Source organism: Suricata suricatta, chromosome 14 (genome assembly GCF_006229205.1).
Source record: "Suricata suricatta isolate VVHF042 chromosome 14, meerkat_22Aug2017_6uvM2_HiC, whole genome shotgun sequence".
In the NCBI taxonomy this organism is placed as follows: domain Eukaryota; kingdom Metazoa; phylum Chordata; class Mammalia; order Carnivora; family Herpestidae; genus Suricata; species Suricata suricatta.
Genome location: NC_043713.1, coordinates 73,998,758 through 74,014,704, shown reverse-complemented (window position 1 = coordinate 74,014,704; position 15,947 = coordinate 73,998,758). Strand labels below are relative to the sequence as shown.

General features: G+C 57.6%; 1 protein-coding gene across 3 annotated transcripts in view; it reads right to left on the bottom strand.

Moving 5' to 3' along the window:
* Positions 1–15,947, bottom strand: part of PXN (paxillin) — a 46,927-nt gene that overhangs the window by 7,258 nt on the left and 23,722 nt on the right. For 2 of the 3 annotated variants that reach the window (XM_029921853.1, XM_029921854.1), the window contains exons 2-6: positions 4,870–5,096; positions 4,464–4,579; positions 3,988–4,124; positions 3,674–3,875; positions 2,687–2,822 (exon numbers count right to left, since the gene is read on the bottom strand). In XM_029921853.1, the coding sequence (XP_029777713.1) occupies positions 2,687–2,822; positions 3,674–3,875; positions 3,988–4,124; positions 4,464–4,579; positions 4,870–5,096 (818 nt within the window). Of the gene's footprint in view, positions 1–337; positions 1,226–2,686; positions 2,823–3,673; positions 3,876–3,987; positions 4,125–4,463; positions 4,580–4,869; positions 5,097–15,947 lie in introns of all 3 variants that reach the window. The other variant, XM_029921856.1, reaches the window with a different exon arrangement.

Sequence of the window (15,947 nt, the reverse complement as noted above, 5' to 3'; positions counted from 1 at the left end):
GGTAGCAAGTACTGGGAGCATGGTTTGTATTCAGTACTATCTGGTTCCAAAGCCCATGCTTTTAACCACTTTGCACACATCACATCATAATGTCGGGAGGAGCCCATCTAAAGAAAAAGCCTTAAACAAGCAAGGGGCGGACTGTCGCTAAGAGAAGTTTCAGGACCCAGTGAATTCCACTGCTGAATCCTGGTCATCAGGGTCACAGGCCATGTGATCCTCGGATGTACAGCCCAAGCAGACATGCAGAGCGGGAGGCGACATGCAGTTAGGCAGGAGGGGCCCATGCTCGGGCCACCGGGGACCATGCCTAGCAGCCATGCGAGCTCGCGCCTGCCTGGCCTGAGGTGGAAATCCTCTCAGTGGCGCTGGGCGTGGCCACAACCACAGCAGGTGGAGGCTCCAATGGTTCCTTCCTGGCAGCAGCTTCGGTGATGCCCTCTGGCCACCTGGGGGCCTCGGGTCCCTGGGCCGGCCTGGCCAGGCTCCCTCTCAGGAGCGTCTGTCCACCTAAACGCTCCTGGTCAGCTGGGGCTGGGCGGCTGCTCTCCCGCTCCCCTGGCTCTGGTTCTGCCCTCTGCTCCTGCGGTCCACATTCCTTGGTGAAACTCCAGGTATCTGGGAAGATGGCCTGACGGTCCACGGCCACGACAGCTGGCTCAGCTACTTCCTGGAAGCTGTGTGTGGCTCTGTGGGGCATCTCAGGCCTGAGTGCCTCCAAAGCCCGTGGTGGCTCCTGAGTGGCAACCACGGCTTCTTCTGGGTACAAAGGGTTGGCCAACAGCCCATGGGGGCCTCTAGCCTCCTGGGGACCTGTGTGCCCAGCTTGGCTTGGCAGCATGTGGCAGGGTGGAGCCCCGGAAAGCTCACTTGTAAGATTTGGTAGATCTCTCCCAACCTGAGTCTGGATCTCTGCACCAAATGGCCCCAAACACCCCTCTGCAGAGGAAGACCCTGAGTTGGGAGTATCAGGCATCACCCGGAGGCCAGCCAAGTCAACCCAGCTGGGAGCCACAGAAGGTAGAAGGACCCGTCCATCATCAGCGTCCTCAGAGCAGAGGACCCCCTGGCTGGGACCGTGGCCTCCAGAGGAGGGTTTGGTGGTGGACGGCAGGAACACAGATGGCCCAGGAGGAGGAGGAGAGGGAGAAGGCATGTGGGGTGGGGCTGGAGCTGGTTTGGGCAGCATCTCTGGGGAGCTCAAAGCCACAGCAGGGGAGCTGGTCTGGAGGAGGAGAAAGACAAAAGGCAGAAGGGAGAGGAGAGGGGAGAGAAAGATGGGAGGGGTGAGGGGAGGTGCTCACTGCAAGGGGTGGGCTTGGCCTGAGGGCTCTAAGAGCCACCAGCAACAATGACCTAGACTAGACTGAGATGGCCATGAAGGTGAAGCATGGGGACGGGCCTGAGAAAAAGACCCCACACTCTAAAAAGGTTTTCCTGGGCTCCACATCCTTGGTTCCCATCAAAGCCATGCCCGTGGGTCCACCTCGGTCAGAGTAGGTACAAGGCTACAGAGAAGTGGACCACGGGAGACAGGTGGCCAAGGAGGTCAGCCCAAGCACTGATCAAGAAAGAGTTGGCCGCAGGCAGCTGCCCTGCTCTGCCAAACTTGGCCCAACGTGGCGGTCTCTCCCAGACAGCCCTAGCCTTGCCATGCCCCCCAAGCCCCTCTTTCCAGGGCACAGCTAGAACCAGTGCAGCTTTGGGTGGGACTCTACAACCCTGGCTGTCTGAGAAAGAACAGTCTATAAAGCAAGAGGCCAGGGCTCCCCAAGGCCGACATCAGAGTCCAACACCGTCAGAGTCTGATGGGGGCTACTCACCACTCAGAACCATGAGGGTCACAAGGCCAGAGAGCTCCCATGCCCCACTGTGAATCCCCAGCTGGAGCGACTCTTGGAGGTACCCTCAGGGCCAAGAGCACTCAGACTGCTTGCTCTCCTTCTCAGATTCCCTATATCACGCCCCAAAGGTCTCGGGCAGACCCACGTGAAAGGATGAAGTCAGCAACTGTTGGAGATCAGTCAATATCAATCCCCACTGAGGCACTGCATCTTCTAAATAAAACATCTCAGGTCTGGCAGCCCCGGGGGCCCAGGATGGGAGGGGAAGGGAGGTCTCGTGCAGGACCACCCAGTAGCCTGACAGGTTAGGGTTCCCACAGACAGAACCTGTGGGAACTCCGAGGCCTGTGGAGGGTTGGGGAGAAGGATGGAGGGAGGCTGGTGGCTGGAGGCCTGTGGATTCAGGAGCCCGAGGCAGAAAGAAAAAGGACGCGTTGAGGACAGCTAGCTAGCGTGGGAGATGGGACTCCAGGGCAAATGACCTCTCAGGCACAGGATCCCAGTCCCACATGGCCCTTCAGAGAATGCCCTCCCCCACCAAGAGCAGCCATCAACACAGAGCCCTTTGTCCCAGCCTTCTGATCCCCCCGCCTGGGTGGCTGGGAGCCGGGAGCAACCCTTGAGGAAGGAATGTCCCTGCAAAGTGCTTCTCTGCCTTCACAGTCCCCAGAAAGCCTGGCCTGACCCTCTCCTGCATCCTGGCAAGGCCCGAGCACTGCAGGGTCCCGGACTCAGGGCGAGGCACCCAAACACTGAAGGGCTGAGACCCAGCTGCTCACACTGAGGTATAGAAGGAGGAGAACGAGGGGGCAGGGCAGGGAAGAGGAGAGGTCTCAGGGCACCTTGAAGTCCGACAGCGAGGCCATCAGCTCATCCAGCTCCCTGGTGGCAGAGGAGGCTGACATGCGTGTCTGCTGCTGGCTGGAGGTGACTCGCTGAGGGCTGCTCATCTCGCCCTGGTTCACAGTGATGGCAGGGCTGCGGGGCAGGCACAGCATCAGTGGGGACCCCGGAGTCAGCTCCATGTCCCCCCCAGAGGGGCCCTCTCCTCTTCAGGGTATCTACATCTCAGCTCTCCCACTGGGGCCCTCTCACTTCTGACTCCAGAGAAGCCCGCCAGCTCCCAATCTCTCCTGGGGAGGCCAGAGCAGAGGTGAGCTGCCAGCAGGGGAGAGGAGAGGGCAGCTCTGATGGCACCGTTCTCAGGAAGACACCTCCGGGCCTGCCAGCCCAACCTCAAGCTTGCCTGTTCAAACAAGCCCAAGCACCCTGCGGGTCCCCCACGACACTGGGTGTGCACGTGACACTGTTCCGGCAACACACAGCGACAGCAAGAAGAGCTAACATTTAGTAAGCCCTTACCATGTGTGTCACACGCTATGAGCCAGAAACCACTCCAAACACTTGGCGTCTATCACTGGGTCTCTTCCCATTGAGGTACATGGTCTTATCACCATTATCCCATATCCACTTATCCCATCTTATAGACAGGAAGACTAAGGCTTGAGAGACAATACTTAGTAAGGACAGAGCCAAGATGTGAACCCTTACAGTGTGGCTCCAAAGCCTGTGCAGACAGCCGCTAAGCTATGGGCGCCCTTGGCATTCACGACGTCATCTTTTCTGATGGGGGGTAGTTCACTGGAAGCAGGGAGGGTGTCCATGTGACTCCACTAACCCCCCTCCCCCCAGTGCTGGGTACAGGGCCCGGCAAAAGACAGGCACTCCCAGAGGGAACGGGTGACAACTCGGCTGAGTAGACCGACACGGGGGCATAGGCACTGGCTGGGTGAGACCTTCCCTGGCCGGCAGAGCCCGGTGATACTCACACTGGGCTGGGCACGGAGCTCTCCAGTTCATCCAGGAGGCTCTCCACACTGGGCCGCACGTCCTCCAGGCCCCGGCCCCCATTCCGCTTGGGCTTCTCTTTGATCAGGGGCCCGGCTTTGCCCCCCAGTGGGCTGTTGCTGTCTGGGATGCCATAATGGGGGCTCAGAGCCCCAGGCACTGGGGGGCTGGAGTTGGCCTCGTCTTGGAAGAGAGAGAGAGAGAAAGGCTGCTCAGCCCTGATCCCTCTGGGGATCCAGAGGCCAGCAGGTAGGTCGGGGCAGGTGGGAATGGGGGTGCCGGGATCCAGTCCTACCTGCAGGGAAGCCTGGGGAGTTATGCTGCACAGCATTCAGTTCCAGCAGCAGGCGGTCAAGTTCAGAAAGGTTGCTGCCTAGGGAGGAGCTCATCACTGTGGGTGAAGGCTCGGCCGACTTCTGCTTATTGGGGAAACTGAGAGGCAGAGGGGAGGTCACAGTGAGAGGCGCCCTCCCGCCCAGTTTTGGTGGCCTCCAAATCCTCAAGAAGATAAGGCAGAGGTGACAGGTCCCCCAGCAAGAGACTGAAGAGTGAGAAAGGGATGTGGTAAAAACAGGGGAGGGAGGAAGTCTTGCCTCAGTTCCTCAAAGACACAGGGTGACGTGACAACCCAATGCTGCTGCTGTGTGGAGATGGCAGTGCTGAGGCCACCAGGCCAGCGCAGAGGCACTGGGAGCTGGCCTGGAGGCCCCAGGGCCTTCTGTGGGCTGTTGGCAGCAGGAGGGGACGGGGACGGGGAGGCCAGGGCAGTACCTGTACACGTGCTCCTCCTCACCGGCTCGGGGACACGGAGGGCCGCCGCCGTCCGGGGGGATGCAGGCACTGGGGGTTTTGGCACTGGAGCCGTACACAGGTGACGGGGACTGAGGCTGCAGGAAAGAGAATGCTCAGAGCCTCCCCCAAGGGGAGGAAAAGGAAGAGCCCGACTCACCCCCAGGAGGTTCCTGCTCACGGGCAGTCTCACCAGGGAATTTCCACACTCCGGCTAGGAGACAGGTGATTAACACTTGGTCACTTGCCCCCTCACGTGGCATCGGGGAGACCCGGAGACTTCCTGGCCCCTCTCCCTATCCCCCAATCCCATCCCTCCCCTGGCTCCCCAAATTCCTACTGCCCCAAAGCCTCTGTTCTGTCTCCCCAGCCCCTGACCCCACCTTACCTGCTGGTGGGTGAATCGGGAGGCACTGGGCTGCCACTGGTCTAAGGGGTCAAGGATGGTGCCATTGAGAGCCTCACTGGATGGGGGTGGAGGGACAGGGGGCGGCACGGCAATCTCCTGGTATGTGTGGTTTCCAGTTGGGTATGAGTAGGGGGTCTCCTCGGACAAGAACACTGGCCGTTTGGAGATGTGGGAGGTGGTGGACTCCAAGTCTGCCAGCAGGGCGTCTGTCGAGAAAGCACGCAGAGAGCCGGTAGGAACCAGGGGTTCAGGAACACACTGTCCAGTGGCAGTGCCTTTCCTGCCTGCTGCACCCAAGAATTAATGACTTCTGAGCACCTGCCCCACCCTTGGGAGAAATAACCAGCCTCGGGGCAGAAGCTGTCAGCCCAGACCAGCCTGGCTAAGAACCAGCTTCCAAAACAGACTTCTTCCTCCAAACCAGTACTGAAGGTGCCACGGAGGCTCCTTGGGCTGCCTTTGGGGCTCTCCTACCTCTGGCAGTGAGGCACCTGCGTTCCCTGCCGACAGGACTGTGCAGCTGGCTGGCTGGAAGTCAGAAATGCCTGCCTGGCACTCTGACTCCACAGGGCAAGGCGGGGAGAATGGGCGGGAGGGGCCACACGTCACAGGGAGGGACCCAGGCAGTGCCAGGTTCCACTTAAATTCCAGGAGCTTAGGCTTTGGAAGTGCCCCCCTGCCCCCTACTAGAGCAGTCCCTGGGGGGTGGTACCTGCCTTTCTGGCCAGGTGGAAGCAAAACCCCAGGTTCCAAGCTCCTCCTGAGGCTTCTGGGCAAGGCTCTGGGCTACTGGGGTGAAGTACGTGGGGAAGTAGGGGCTGGTCAAGGCTGGTGCAGGGTTCCCCACCCCCTCAGCCAAGCAGGGGGCAGGACTGCTCTGTAGGCTGTTTCTGCGGAAGCCTGGCAAGCAGCCTGGCCCCAGAGGCTCCAGGGCCCCACTACTCTGCTTTTAACAGCAGCAAGGGAGACAAATGGAGTGCAAGCTTCCATTTCTCTGGCACCAGGCAGCTAACAGGGGGGCCCTGGATCTCCCCAGTCTCCAGACAAGGGAATAGCAAGAGTAGGAACTGCAGAAACCCCCCAACTTCAATCCTCCCCTCCTGGGACCCTCAACAGCCCCACAGCCCAGAGAGCCTGGCCCTGGCACCACACCCTCATTCCTCCCATGTTCGAGGACTTGCTCACTCTCATCTCCCTGCTGACCTGCTGAGGGTCAGGAACGATGCTCAGTCCCTGTAGCCCTTAGGATATTCCATATCAGAAAGCAATGGGTGTACCTACTGTCATTTACTAGTAACAGGCACCAAGCTAGGCACTGTGTGTAAATGGTCTCTCTGTTAATCCTAATCCTGGATAAAGCTGCAATTCTGATCCTCCCTTTGCAGATGTGAAAAGAGGCTTCAAGAGGTGATGGGACCTGCCCAGATAACAAAGCCAGTGACAGACAGGACTGTCTGGCTCTTCAGAAGCCCCAAGCCCCCAAAAACCTGGCCTGCAAGAGTCTGCTGTAACCACAACATGATGCCAAATTTGAACAGCACAACTTCCTGAATATCATGGCCCAGGATCAAAGAGCTCCCAGTCCCAGTCTTTCTTATGGCTCCGTCCCTAACCCACCCCAGGTGAGTGGAGGGAAGCAAAGGGGGCCCACACCTACCCCCAGCCACCTGCCCTGTTCTCCCACCCCCCAAGGTTGACCACACCTACCCCTGGCTTCTACCCAGCTGGTCAGAGGGGGAGCCTGTCACAAGGCCCAGGGCCCTGTGGCCAGTAGCCCAGCACTAGGGTCTCCTGACTTCCAAGGAAGGTCAGTTCCTGCAGTCCCCTCCCACTCCAGGTCTGGCTTCCTGTCTCTACCAAACCAGAACTAGAGACAGTCAGTGTGAGCCTAGGTAATGACAGAAAAGGAACCAGCATCCAGGACCAATCCCAGTGGCCTCTGCACAACCGCACCTGCTGCCTTGGCTTCATGCAGCATCCCCATTTCCTATGGGCCCAATCCAGCAGGGGCAAACCCCGGCTGGAAAATGCCACAGGGCTCCCCAGAGCAGCCAACAAGTGCAATCCCAGAGAGACTGACAGGAGCAGCGGCCAGGCTGGACCACCCACCACACGCCAGGAGCTTTACCGTGTTCCTTCCCTTCCTCCTCACAGCCACACTAGCACAGAGGTGAAAAGTGAGGTTCAGAGAGGCAGAGTCACGTCCCCATGCTGCTGAAGCTTGTTGCCATGACACAGCTGGGCTCTGAACGTGGGTCTCTCAGGCTCCAAACACTCAGCAACAGACAAATGGTTAACCCATCCCATCAGACCCTCCAAGTGAGGGCCTCCACTGCCTTCTGCCTCGAATACCCTACCTCCCAAGTCATGAGCTGATTCTGAGTCTGGTTTATTATTTCACTTGGTTTTTTAAGTTTATTTACTTATTTTGAGAGAGAGAGAGAGAGAGAGAGAGACTGAGATCAGTGGGGGAGGGTCAGAGACAGAGGGAGAGACGATCGGAATAGGTCTCTGTACTGCCAACAGTGAGCCCAACGTGGCGCTTGAACTCACAAACCAGGAGATCATGACCTGGGCCGAAGTTGGACGCTTAACCCACTGAGCCACCCAGGTGCCCCTCACTTGGTTCTTCTGAAACTGATACATCTTGGGGCGCCTGGGCGGCTCAGTCAGTTGAGCGTCCGGCTTCAGCTCAGGTCATGATCTCACGGTTCGTGGGTTTGAGCCCCGCGTCGGGCTCAGTGCTGACAGCTAGCTCAGAGCCTGGAGCCTGCTTCAGATTCTGTATCTCCCTCTCTCTGACCCTTCCCTGCTCGCACTGTCTCTGTCTCTCAAAAATAAATTAAAAAACATTTTTAAAAATTAGAAAAAAAAAGAAACCGATACATCTGTTGGTCAAAAGGAGCAGCCCTGGGGGACAGAAACAAAAGATCCCAAGAGTTCCAAGTCCTAGTTCCTCTATCTACTATCCATGGCCAAACAGCAAATCCCTTCACTTCCCTGAGCCAGCCTCAGTTGCTTGGCAAGCATAATGCCTACGTCACTACATTGGTGTGAGGTTTATATAAGGTAGCAGACGCTACACTCTATGGGAAACTACAAACGTCAGATCTTATTTGTTTTGTGAAATTCTGAAAAACATCTTCCTCCTTACAAGGAGATCAGAGTAGGATGTAAGGTACAGACTTCTCCATCTTCTAGGGGTAGAATCTGGGCAAAACATGATAAGGACAATCTTAAAGTGAAAAGCAAAGTGATGAAGTAACATTCAGAGTGAAACCTGCGTGGATGCCAGGGAGAAAGCACATTAAACCTGCGTCTATCGGAGTGAGAGAGAGCACATGCACAAGTCAGCAAGCCACGGGGCCTCTGGGGTAGCTTCCTTCTCTCTCTGCACCCCTAGACTCTGTTCAGTGACTGCATAGGACTTGGTGTCCCTGTCCCTCCACAGGGTCCCCCAAATGCCTTAAGGAAGGGAGCCAGGAATAAAGGAGGTGGCCAAGGAGGACTTTGGCCTCTGCTTTGGATTCCTGTGGGTGCAGAAGGCTGCTATGTCCCATGGCCTGCAAAATGGTTACAGGCCAAAGTCTCCTTGCAAAAGCTCAGCAAACTCCTCCCCTGCTTGAGTAAACAGAGGTGGCAGGAGGTGGACTGCTCAAGGGAGTCCACTTGCAAGCACCCCATGGGTGGGTCCCCCAGTTTTCAGCTACAGCTACTGCCTGGTACCTAGCTCTGAATACCTGAGGCCCAGGCTCAGAAACCTTCTACTCAGACCCCAAAGGAGGTGTCAGAGAAAATGGTGCCCACTGGAACACCCTCCCCCCTCTCAGCGTTTGTAGAATCGTTCCAGATACACAAAAGCAGAATCTGAAGCAGTGGGGGCTCTCTCTCATCCAGGCTAAAGAAGGCTTCAAACTTCCTGGGCATTTCTCCACTAACTTTGAGTCCAAGCCTGAGAGCTCCGGGACAAGTCAGAGCCACCGTACGGAAGGAAGTTCTCGCTGGAGCTTCCCATTCCTTTTCTGGAAGAAACCGCCCTACATTCTGCAAGGCTTTTTGCCTCTCTGGGCCAGCTGATGCATGTCCTGGCACTTCCATTCAACGTGAGTGTCGGGGGAGGGGTTCTCCCCTCTAGGTAGGTGGGGGAAGGGATGGCTGGCTGGGTGCAAAGACTTCTAAACCAGCCCACCGGGGGCAAAGGACATCCACCTACGCCCTGGCGAGGAAGGGGTGCGGTCGGTCCGCTGCTTCCCGCCAGAGGGCGCTATTGGCCCGTCAGCTTCCTGCCGCGGGCAGCAACCAAAGGTAAACTCCGCGCAACCGCGGAATTTTCGAGCCGGGGAAGAGCCGGGAGCCCCCGGTCCTGGGCTCCCTGGGGAAGCTTCAATCCCGAGAAAGCTCGGCTGAGCTGGAAGGAAGGAGCAGCTACGGGAGGAGCACGAGGAGGCCTCGGTGCCAAACCCCTCACCCGTGCCTTGGGCACACCATTTGAAGGCGTGACCCAAGAGTGGTGCAGCCCCATGGGGCCCCGGAGACCCACAGAGACGCACGCCCCTCCGCAGACGCAGCGCCAGCGGGCGCCCCGTCCCCACCCCGCGACCGCGCCTGGGCCCAAGCAGCGGCCCAGATCAGAAGCGCCTTTCGGTCGGAGGCCGCTCAGGGACAGGCGGCCTGGGCAGCTGGGCGCACGGGACAGACAGAGAAGAAGAGGCCCTTTCCAGCGGGCAGGAACGTAATCCTCAGGGCCGGAGTGGGGATGGGGGCTGGGGGCACCCTCGGGTCTGCAGCCCCGCGTCCCCGGATGGCTGCCCAGGGAGGGAGGGCATAGAGGGGCCCGGTCCGCCCGCATTCCAAGATCCAAGCTGCAGCTGCACCCCTCACATTCCCAAAGGAGCCCGGGGTCGCAGGACAGGGGCAGCCCAGGCCCTCCTCAGGCTCCCCGGACCGCGGCTCTGGGGACCTAAGCTGACCCACTGGCACATGACGCCCTATAATAACTTAAAGAGAATCAATGAACCCCTTCAACCTCCACCTCCAATGAAGTATAAAAACAAGTTAGACTCCTTCATAAGCCTGGCGACTTCTGAGTGTGTGATAAAGACTGTCAAGACCAGAGCTAAAGCTGGACAGATGCCAAGAGATAAAGGTCCATCCACCAGAATCCCTCAAGTGTGCGGTTGGGGGGTAGGGAGTGTGGGTGAGGGAGGACCCAGAGCTATTCACTTCTCTCCTCCCAGGCTCCAAAGACACTGATGTTAGATCTTGCACAAGGGGACTCTGAGTCACACGGACTCTGCTCAGTGGCCGAGCTGCTCGGCTGGGCTGCTTAGGGGTTCTTGTGCCTCAGTTTCCTTGTCTGTCTGATGGGAATTCTACCATTTTACTCATAGGAGCAAGGATAAGATGAGAAAATGGCTACATGGTGCTTGTTTAGCACTGCCCCTGGGGTAGGGCACACACTCAGTATGCTGCCAACCTTAGGGGCGCTGGCTCCCAGAGATGGTCAGCCCTGATGGGCCACAAGAAAGCACCTCCCCTTACCATCCCACACCCGAGGCAAAGGCCGCTGCCACCCTGGATGGGAGTCAGGGGCACCACTCTGTGGGAAACAAAATCACCCTGGAGAAGCCTCCCCACCACGTGCCCACAGATGGGGCAAGTATATGTGGGGGCGTCACCCCTTCCCACAGCTCCCAGGCCCCCCTGCCAGGCTGGCCCGAATGCTAGGCCCCCTGCCACTCTTCCTCCGGCAGGGCTACACTGAACTGGAGGAGGTGGGGTCCTTCAGTCTCCAGGAGGACCCTGCCTCAAAATGCTGCGTATTCTTGAGGCTGGCCTAGGAGAGCCCACGGTAAGAACTCCAATCTCTTCAAGACTGCTCACCCACCTTCCTCCCGCAGGCCTTAACTCAGCTTTCGTCACCCTGGGCGAGGGCTGGCACAGTCTCCTCAGGAGCAGACAAACAGAAGGAAGGAGCAGCAGGCATAGGCAGCCAGAGGCCACCATGGCGCGAGGGCCTTCCCCGCCACCCAGGGCCAGCTGTGCATCCCTGCCATTTACTAGATCAGGCTCTTGGAGAGACAGACTGCTCAGCAAGCTCTTTTCCCATGGTCTACGCTGCTGGGTTCGGAACTCTGGGCAAGGAAGGTTGCGGCCCCCCTGTTGACCTCCTGCTTGGGGCGGCTGGCCTCTGGTGTCAGAGGAGAAGCCACCCAGTCTCCCGACAGACACCCAGACACCCAAGCTCAGGGGTGCAAGCAGGGAGCGGCTCGGCCCTTCCTAAGGAAGGAACTATGTAAACAGCAGGACCAGCTCCTCAGGGGTGGTCCCATCTCAGCCCCTTTGCGGAGACTCTTCCAGATTAGGAAGGAGAGTAGGCCAAGAAGGCAGGGGCGCCCCTCCCCCCAGCCCTGAGCACATGAGCAGTCAGAGCCAAGGTAATCTAATCCACAGCGGGGTACTTTTACGCGGTGAGTAACTCCCCAGGAATGGAAAGCTGGGTATATTTATCCTGATAACTATCCTCCGAGGAAAGGCAGATCTGTGACCAGTGAGGGCCAATCCACAATTAGGCTAGATCCGCTCTGCTCCCACCAGGCCCAGGGACCCAGTACGAGGACACTGACTAGGGGGTCAATCTCCTGGAGAGGCCTTCCCTGCCCATTTGGGTTCTTGTCCACTTACTGTCTCCTCTCCAAGAATTAACATCTGGAGAGCAGGGGCCTGGTCTACCTTGTTTGAGGCCCATCCCGAACAGCGCCGGCAGAATGAGAGGGCCTATGAGGAGGGCGAAAATGCAGAGGGAGCAGTGAGCAGACAAAATAACCAGTGCAGAGTAGGAGCCAGGACACAAGGATTCCAGGCCCAGGGTGCCGGTCAGCAGGTCAGACCACCCACATGGGCCATCTTCTCTATCTGTAAAATGGGCAGAACCCAATCTGTCCCCATTCCTGGGAACAGGCTCTAGGGAGGAGATGAGATAACTCCAGGTAAGCTTATACAGCACCTTTGAGCTCTCTGGAGTTTGTCTGAATCCAAGGCACTGCTATTATCTGAATCCAGACAGGAACTGCTCTCCCTAAGGAGGTGGATGAGAAACAATCAATACAGTAGTGTCATTTAAATATTTAATAGCCGTGCCTGGAGGTTATGAAGACTTAGCCACCATTCTCCTTAGCTGACTCATGCCTCACTCAACAGGAACTGCCATTTTACTCTCCCAGCCTTAAAGGAAGTGTGGGCTGGGGGTGACACACAGGAAATCAGGAGAGAGGGCCGAAGTCTTCCAATCTGCTGCCGGGAAAGTTGGGAGGTGGCCCTCTGCATAAGCGATTTCTTCCCTGGGCTTCCCACATGCCGGAGGAGGGAGGTTTCCTGTCTGCTGAGGAGCCCTTCCTCGCAGGGGCTGAGACAGCGTGAGTGTCCCGGCTGGGTCACCTTTACTGGGTGCCTGGCTTGCGCCCAAGGTCACAGAGCACAGGTAATCTGAGACTCAGAGAATAAAGGCAGAAAGGCAATTCCAGAGGTCACCCTGAGACCCAAGCAGAAACCGACCGGTGCCAGGCCCTATCTGCAGCAGGCACCCACACAGGACCCCCTCCCCCATCAGGCCCCTGGCTGCTACTAAGGCTTCCCCATGCAGTCACAAATGGGAGGAGGCGCCCAGATTTACCCTGCACACCTCCCTGTGGGCACAGGGGCAGGTCCAGGCTGGCCGGACTGCAGTCTGTTTTCTATTGTAAGTAACTCATCCCTCTGTCCAGGATCAGTAGGCCCCACCCTCCTCCAGAGGTCCCAGCACCACCGTGGACACATTTCATTGGTTAGATTTCCTGCACCTCTTCAGGTCATCCAGACTGCACTTCTTAAGCTAGAGCTCTGGCCCAACTTCAGGCCCATCCCACAGTTCCTCCAACACGGATTTACATACAAAGAGCCTCAAAACCAGGAGGCTCAGGTGCTGGAAATGTTCTTGGCTATTCCACGCCCACTCCAACCCACTGCTGCAGTCGGGCTCTTCTAGGGAAGTCTGTCTGTTGCAGGGCGGAGCTGCCTGATGGGCCTCTCAGCCCCGCTAATCACCAACAGAGGTTAGGAGGGGCTCAGAAGTGAGTCATCTGCCCTACAGAGACCCGAACAGAAAGTTCAAAAGTTTGCCTGTTGTTCCAGGGATGAGCTGTAGTCTTCCCAATGTTTGTGAATTTCACAGCAGTCATTTCTTTGCCAGTCAAGTTCTGATCAAACACAGCCCAGGGGCGCCTGGGTGACTCAGTCAGTAAGTGTCTCCTGATTTCAAATTAGGTCGGGATCTCACAGTTCCTGAGATGAAGCCCCACATAGGCCTCTGCACTGACAGCACAGAGACTGCTTGGGATTCTCTCTCTCTCTCTCTCTCTCTCTCTCTCTCTCTCTCTCTCTCTCTCTCCCTCTCTCTCAAAATAAATGAATGAACAAAAAAAAATGACAGTCTCTCTCTCACACACACATAGAGCACGAGGTAGCCACAGCACAGGCCACTGCTTCCTGATCTCGGGCAACTGGGCCATCTCCCTAGCTCAGCTCTCTCACGCCTTCCGGGTTCTCGGACAGCAACCAGAAAAGCCTCGGCCCTTCCTGACTCCCACGCTGCACAGCCACATTAATTGTTCCTTCCCAGGTCCTTCTCCCTTTACGGACTTCCTTTCTTTTCAACAGCTTAGACCAGCATCCAAGCATCCACGCTCAGCCCCCTCTCAGCTTCGCCTGCAGCCCCTGCCCGGAGTCCCCTGCTCTGACCCTGCCAGCCGACACCAGCAGCGTGACCTTCATAAAACCCCGGTGTGTCGCCTTGCCCACCAGACCGCACGCCCTATGTTTCCAGGAACTCCCTTCCTCCTCGCTAGACCCATAGCACGGACACCCCCATAAGCCTTTCCTACAGTGAATACATGGGTGCCAAGCAGGGAGTCACGATGCTCTGCCGCTGGTGGCCCTCTCTGCCCGCAGGAGATTGGAAGCCCTGGGGTTGGCATTCCAGAGCTTCTCAGAATATGGCCTCAACCTAGCCTTCACCTCTCCTGGAGCACACTCACTGCAACCTGCTTCTCCAGACACGGGGCCCCCTCTTCCCTTTCCCCAGCTGTGTGCCTTTAGTCACCACTTGCCCACCTCCACCATCTTCGGCAGGGATATCCATACCCCCAGGGGACACATGGAAGCAGGGGCTCAGGAACCACCGCAGGTTAAACCTTCTGAGGCTCAAATTTACTCAGGAGAAAGAAATTTAAACCTTATGGAGACCAATGCAAAATGCAAATGAACTGTAAGATAAGAAGTGAGGCTTCAAAGAGACTCTTTGCATATGCACTGGGGGACTTTGGTGAACAAAGTTTTAAGCAGGACCACAAAGCCACCACTGTCCACACATAAAGCCACCGCTGTCCATACCACAAATTTGTCTGCTCTGGTGGCCCTGGGAGCAGGGACAGTCACATAGTTCTTTGTAAACCCTCTGGCACCCCAGGCCACAGGGCCTCCAAGCAGTGAGGCAGATGGGTTCAAGTCCACCAGCCTGGGGGGCAATTTACTAGATCATTCTAGGCTTTAGTTACTCAGAAAACTCCTAGAACACGTACGGAGTAATCAATGACAAAGCATGCAAAAGCCACCTAAGGGCTGGGGGAAAGCTCTGCCCTCCCACTGTGACACAGAGGGACACTCCGGAAATAAACCCACATCTCCCTTAAGGATGGGAAGGGGCACGGGAGGTGGAGCCAGGGACTGGCCAGGAGTGCTGGGAGCTATGACAGGTCCATCCCTAACTCAGGCCTTTGCTGATCAAACCACTGACCTCACCCCTCTGTGCCTCATGCCTGGGGCTCATTCCAAGTCCTCCACAGAGTACTTTGGCTGAGCCCAAAAGCCTCCCTAGCAAGGACTGAGACAAGAGGAAAGCTGCAGGGCTCCTGCACTCCCCACCCCCAGGCCTTTGGGGAAGTCACAGCTATGGGAGAGCCCTGTGGCTTTGAACCTGGAAGAGTGACAACGGGAGCTGCCCCAGCTCCTGAGAAACTCGGTCTCCCAACTCCCAAAGGAGTAACCCCAGGACGGGGCAGCCTCTACTCCTGCCACTGATGCTCCAAGCCCAGCAGTGTGCCACCCAGGAACCCCAAGATGGGTCCACAGGGCCAGGAAGAAGCCCAGGCAGGGGGTGGGGGAGAGAAGTGATCCTTAGAGCATCTACCAGGAGCCTGGTCGCACAATGCCACCTTACAGATCAGGACAAAGAGGCTCAGAGGTGTCCGATGGGTGCACTCTACCAGCAAGTGGCGTCCCCAGCGAGGGCGGCTCTGCCTGACCGCACTGCTCATCCATGTTCTTTCCATGACACTCCACAGGGAGAGGAGTGACCACTTCCTGTAGCCATCCCTTGTTCTGCCTGTCACCTCTCTCCCGAGTCTAAGGCGCAGTCTCCGGAGCCCCTGCAGCACCCCCGAGGATGCTGCCCCACCACTGCCTCCTCCAGGCCTCTTGCTCTGGGTCTCCCCGGTTCTCTGCCCCCCACCCCCTACCCTTTCGCCCCCTCAGTCTCCAGCAGCACCCTGGGGCGCTGCGGAGCCCCTGGTGGTGGCAATCAGAGCTCCACACTCAAAGGTTGCAGTGCTGTGGTCTAGGCAGATGCGCGGCGGGGCTGCCCGCCTGAGTATTTCCCTCCCGGGCCCGCTGCCAGCTGCCAGATCTGAGTGGCGTGATGCAAGATGGGGCTGCCCCAAGCACTGACCTCTGACCTTACTTCCCTGGATGAGAGAGAGGGGCCTGGGCCATTTGTTTGGGAGCACAGACAGATCAGTGGCTCCTCAGCCCCCACCAGAAACAGGCAAAGGCACCATGAGAACCATCAGGAGATGGAGAGCTGATCTGGGCTCTGCTGAACTCACTGAACAGCCAGGTAGCCTAGACTCTGCAACCGAGAGTCAACCTAGATCTCCTTAAGAGACAGCCACACAGCTCGCCCAGGCACTGACTCCTCCAAGCAAAAACGTGGCAGCCTCCAGCCTCCTTCCTCTGTAAATGCTGTC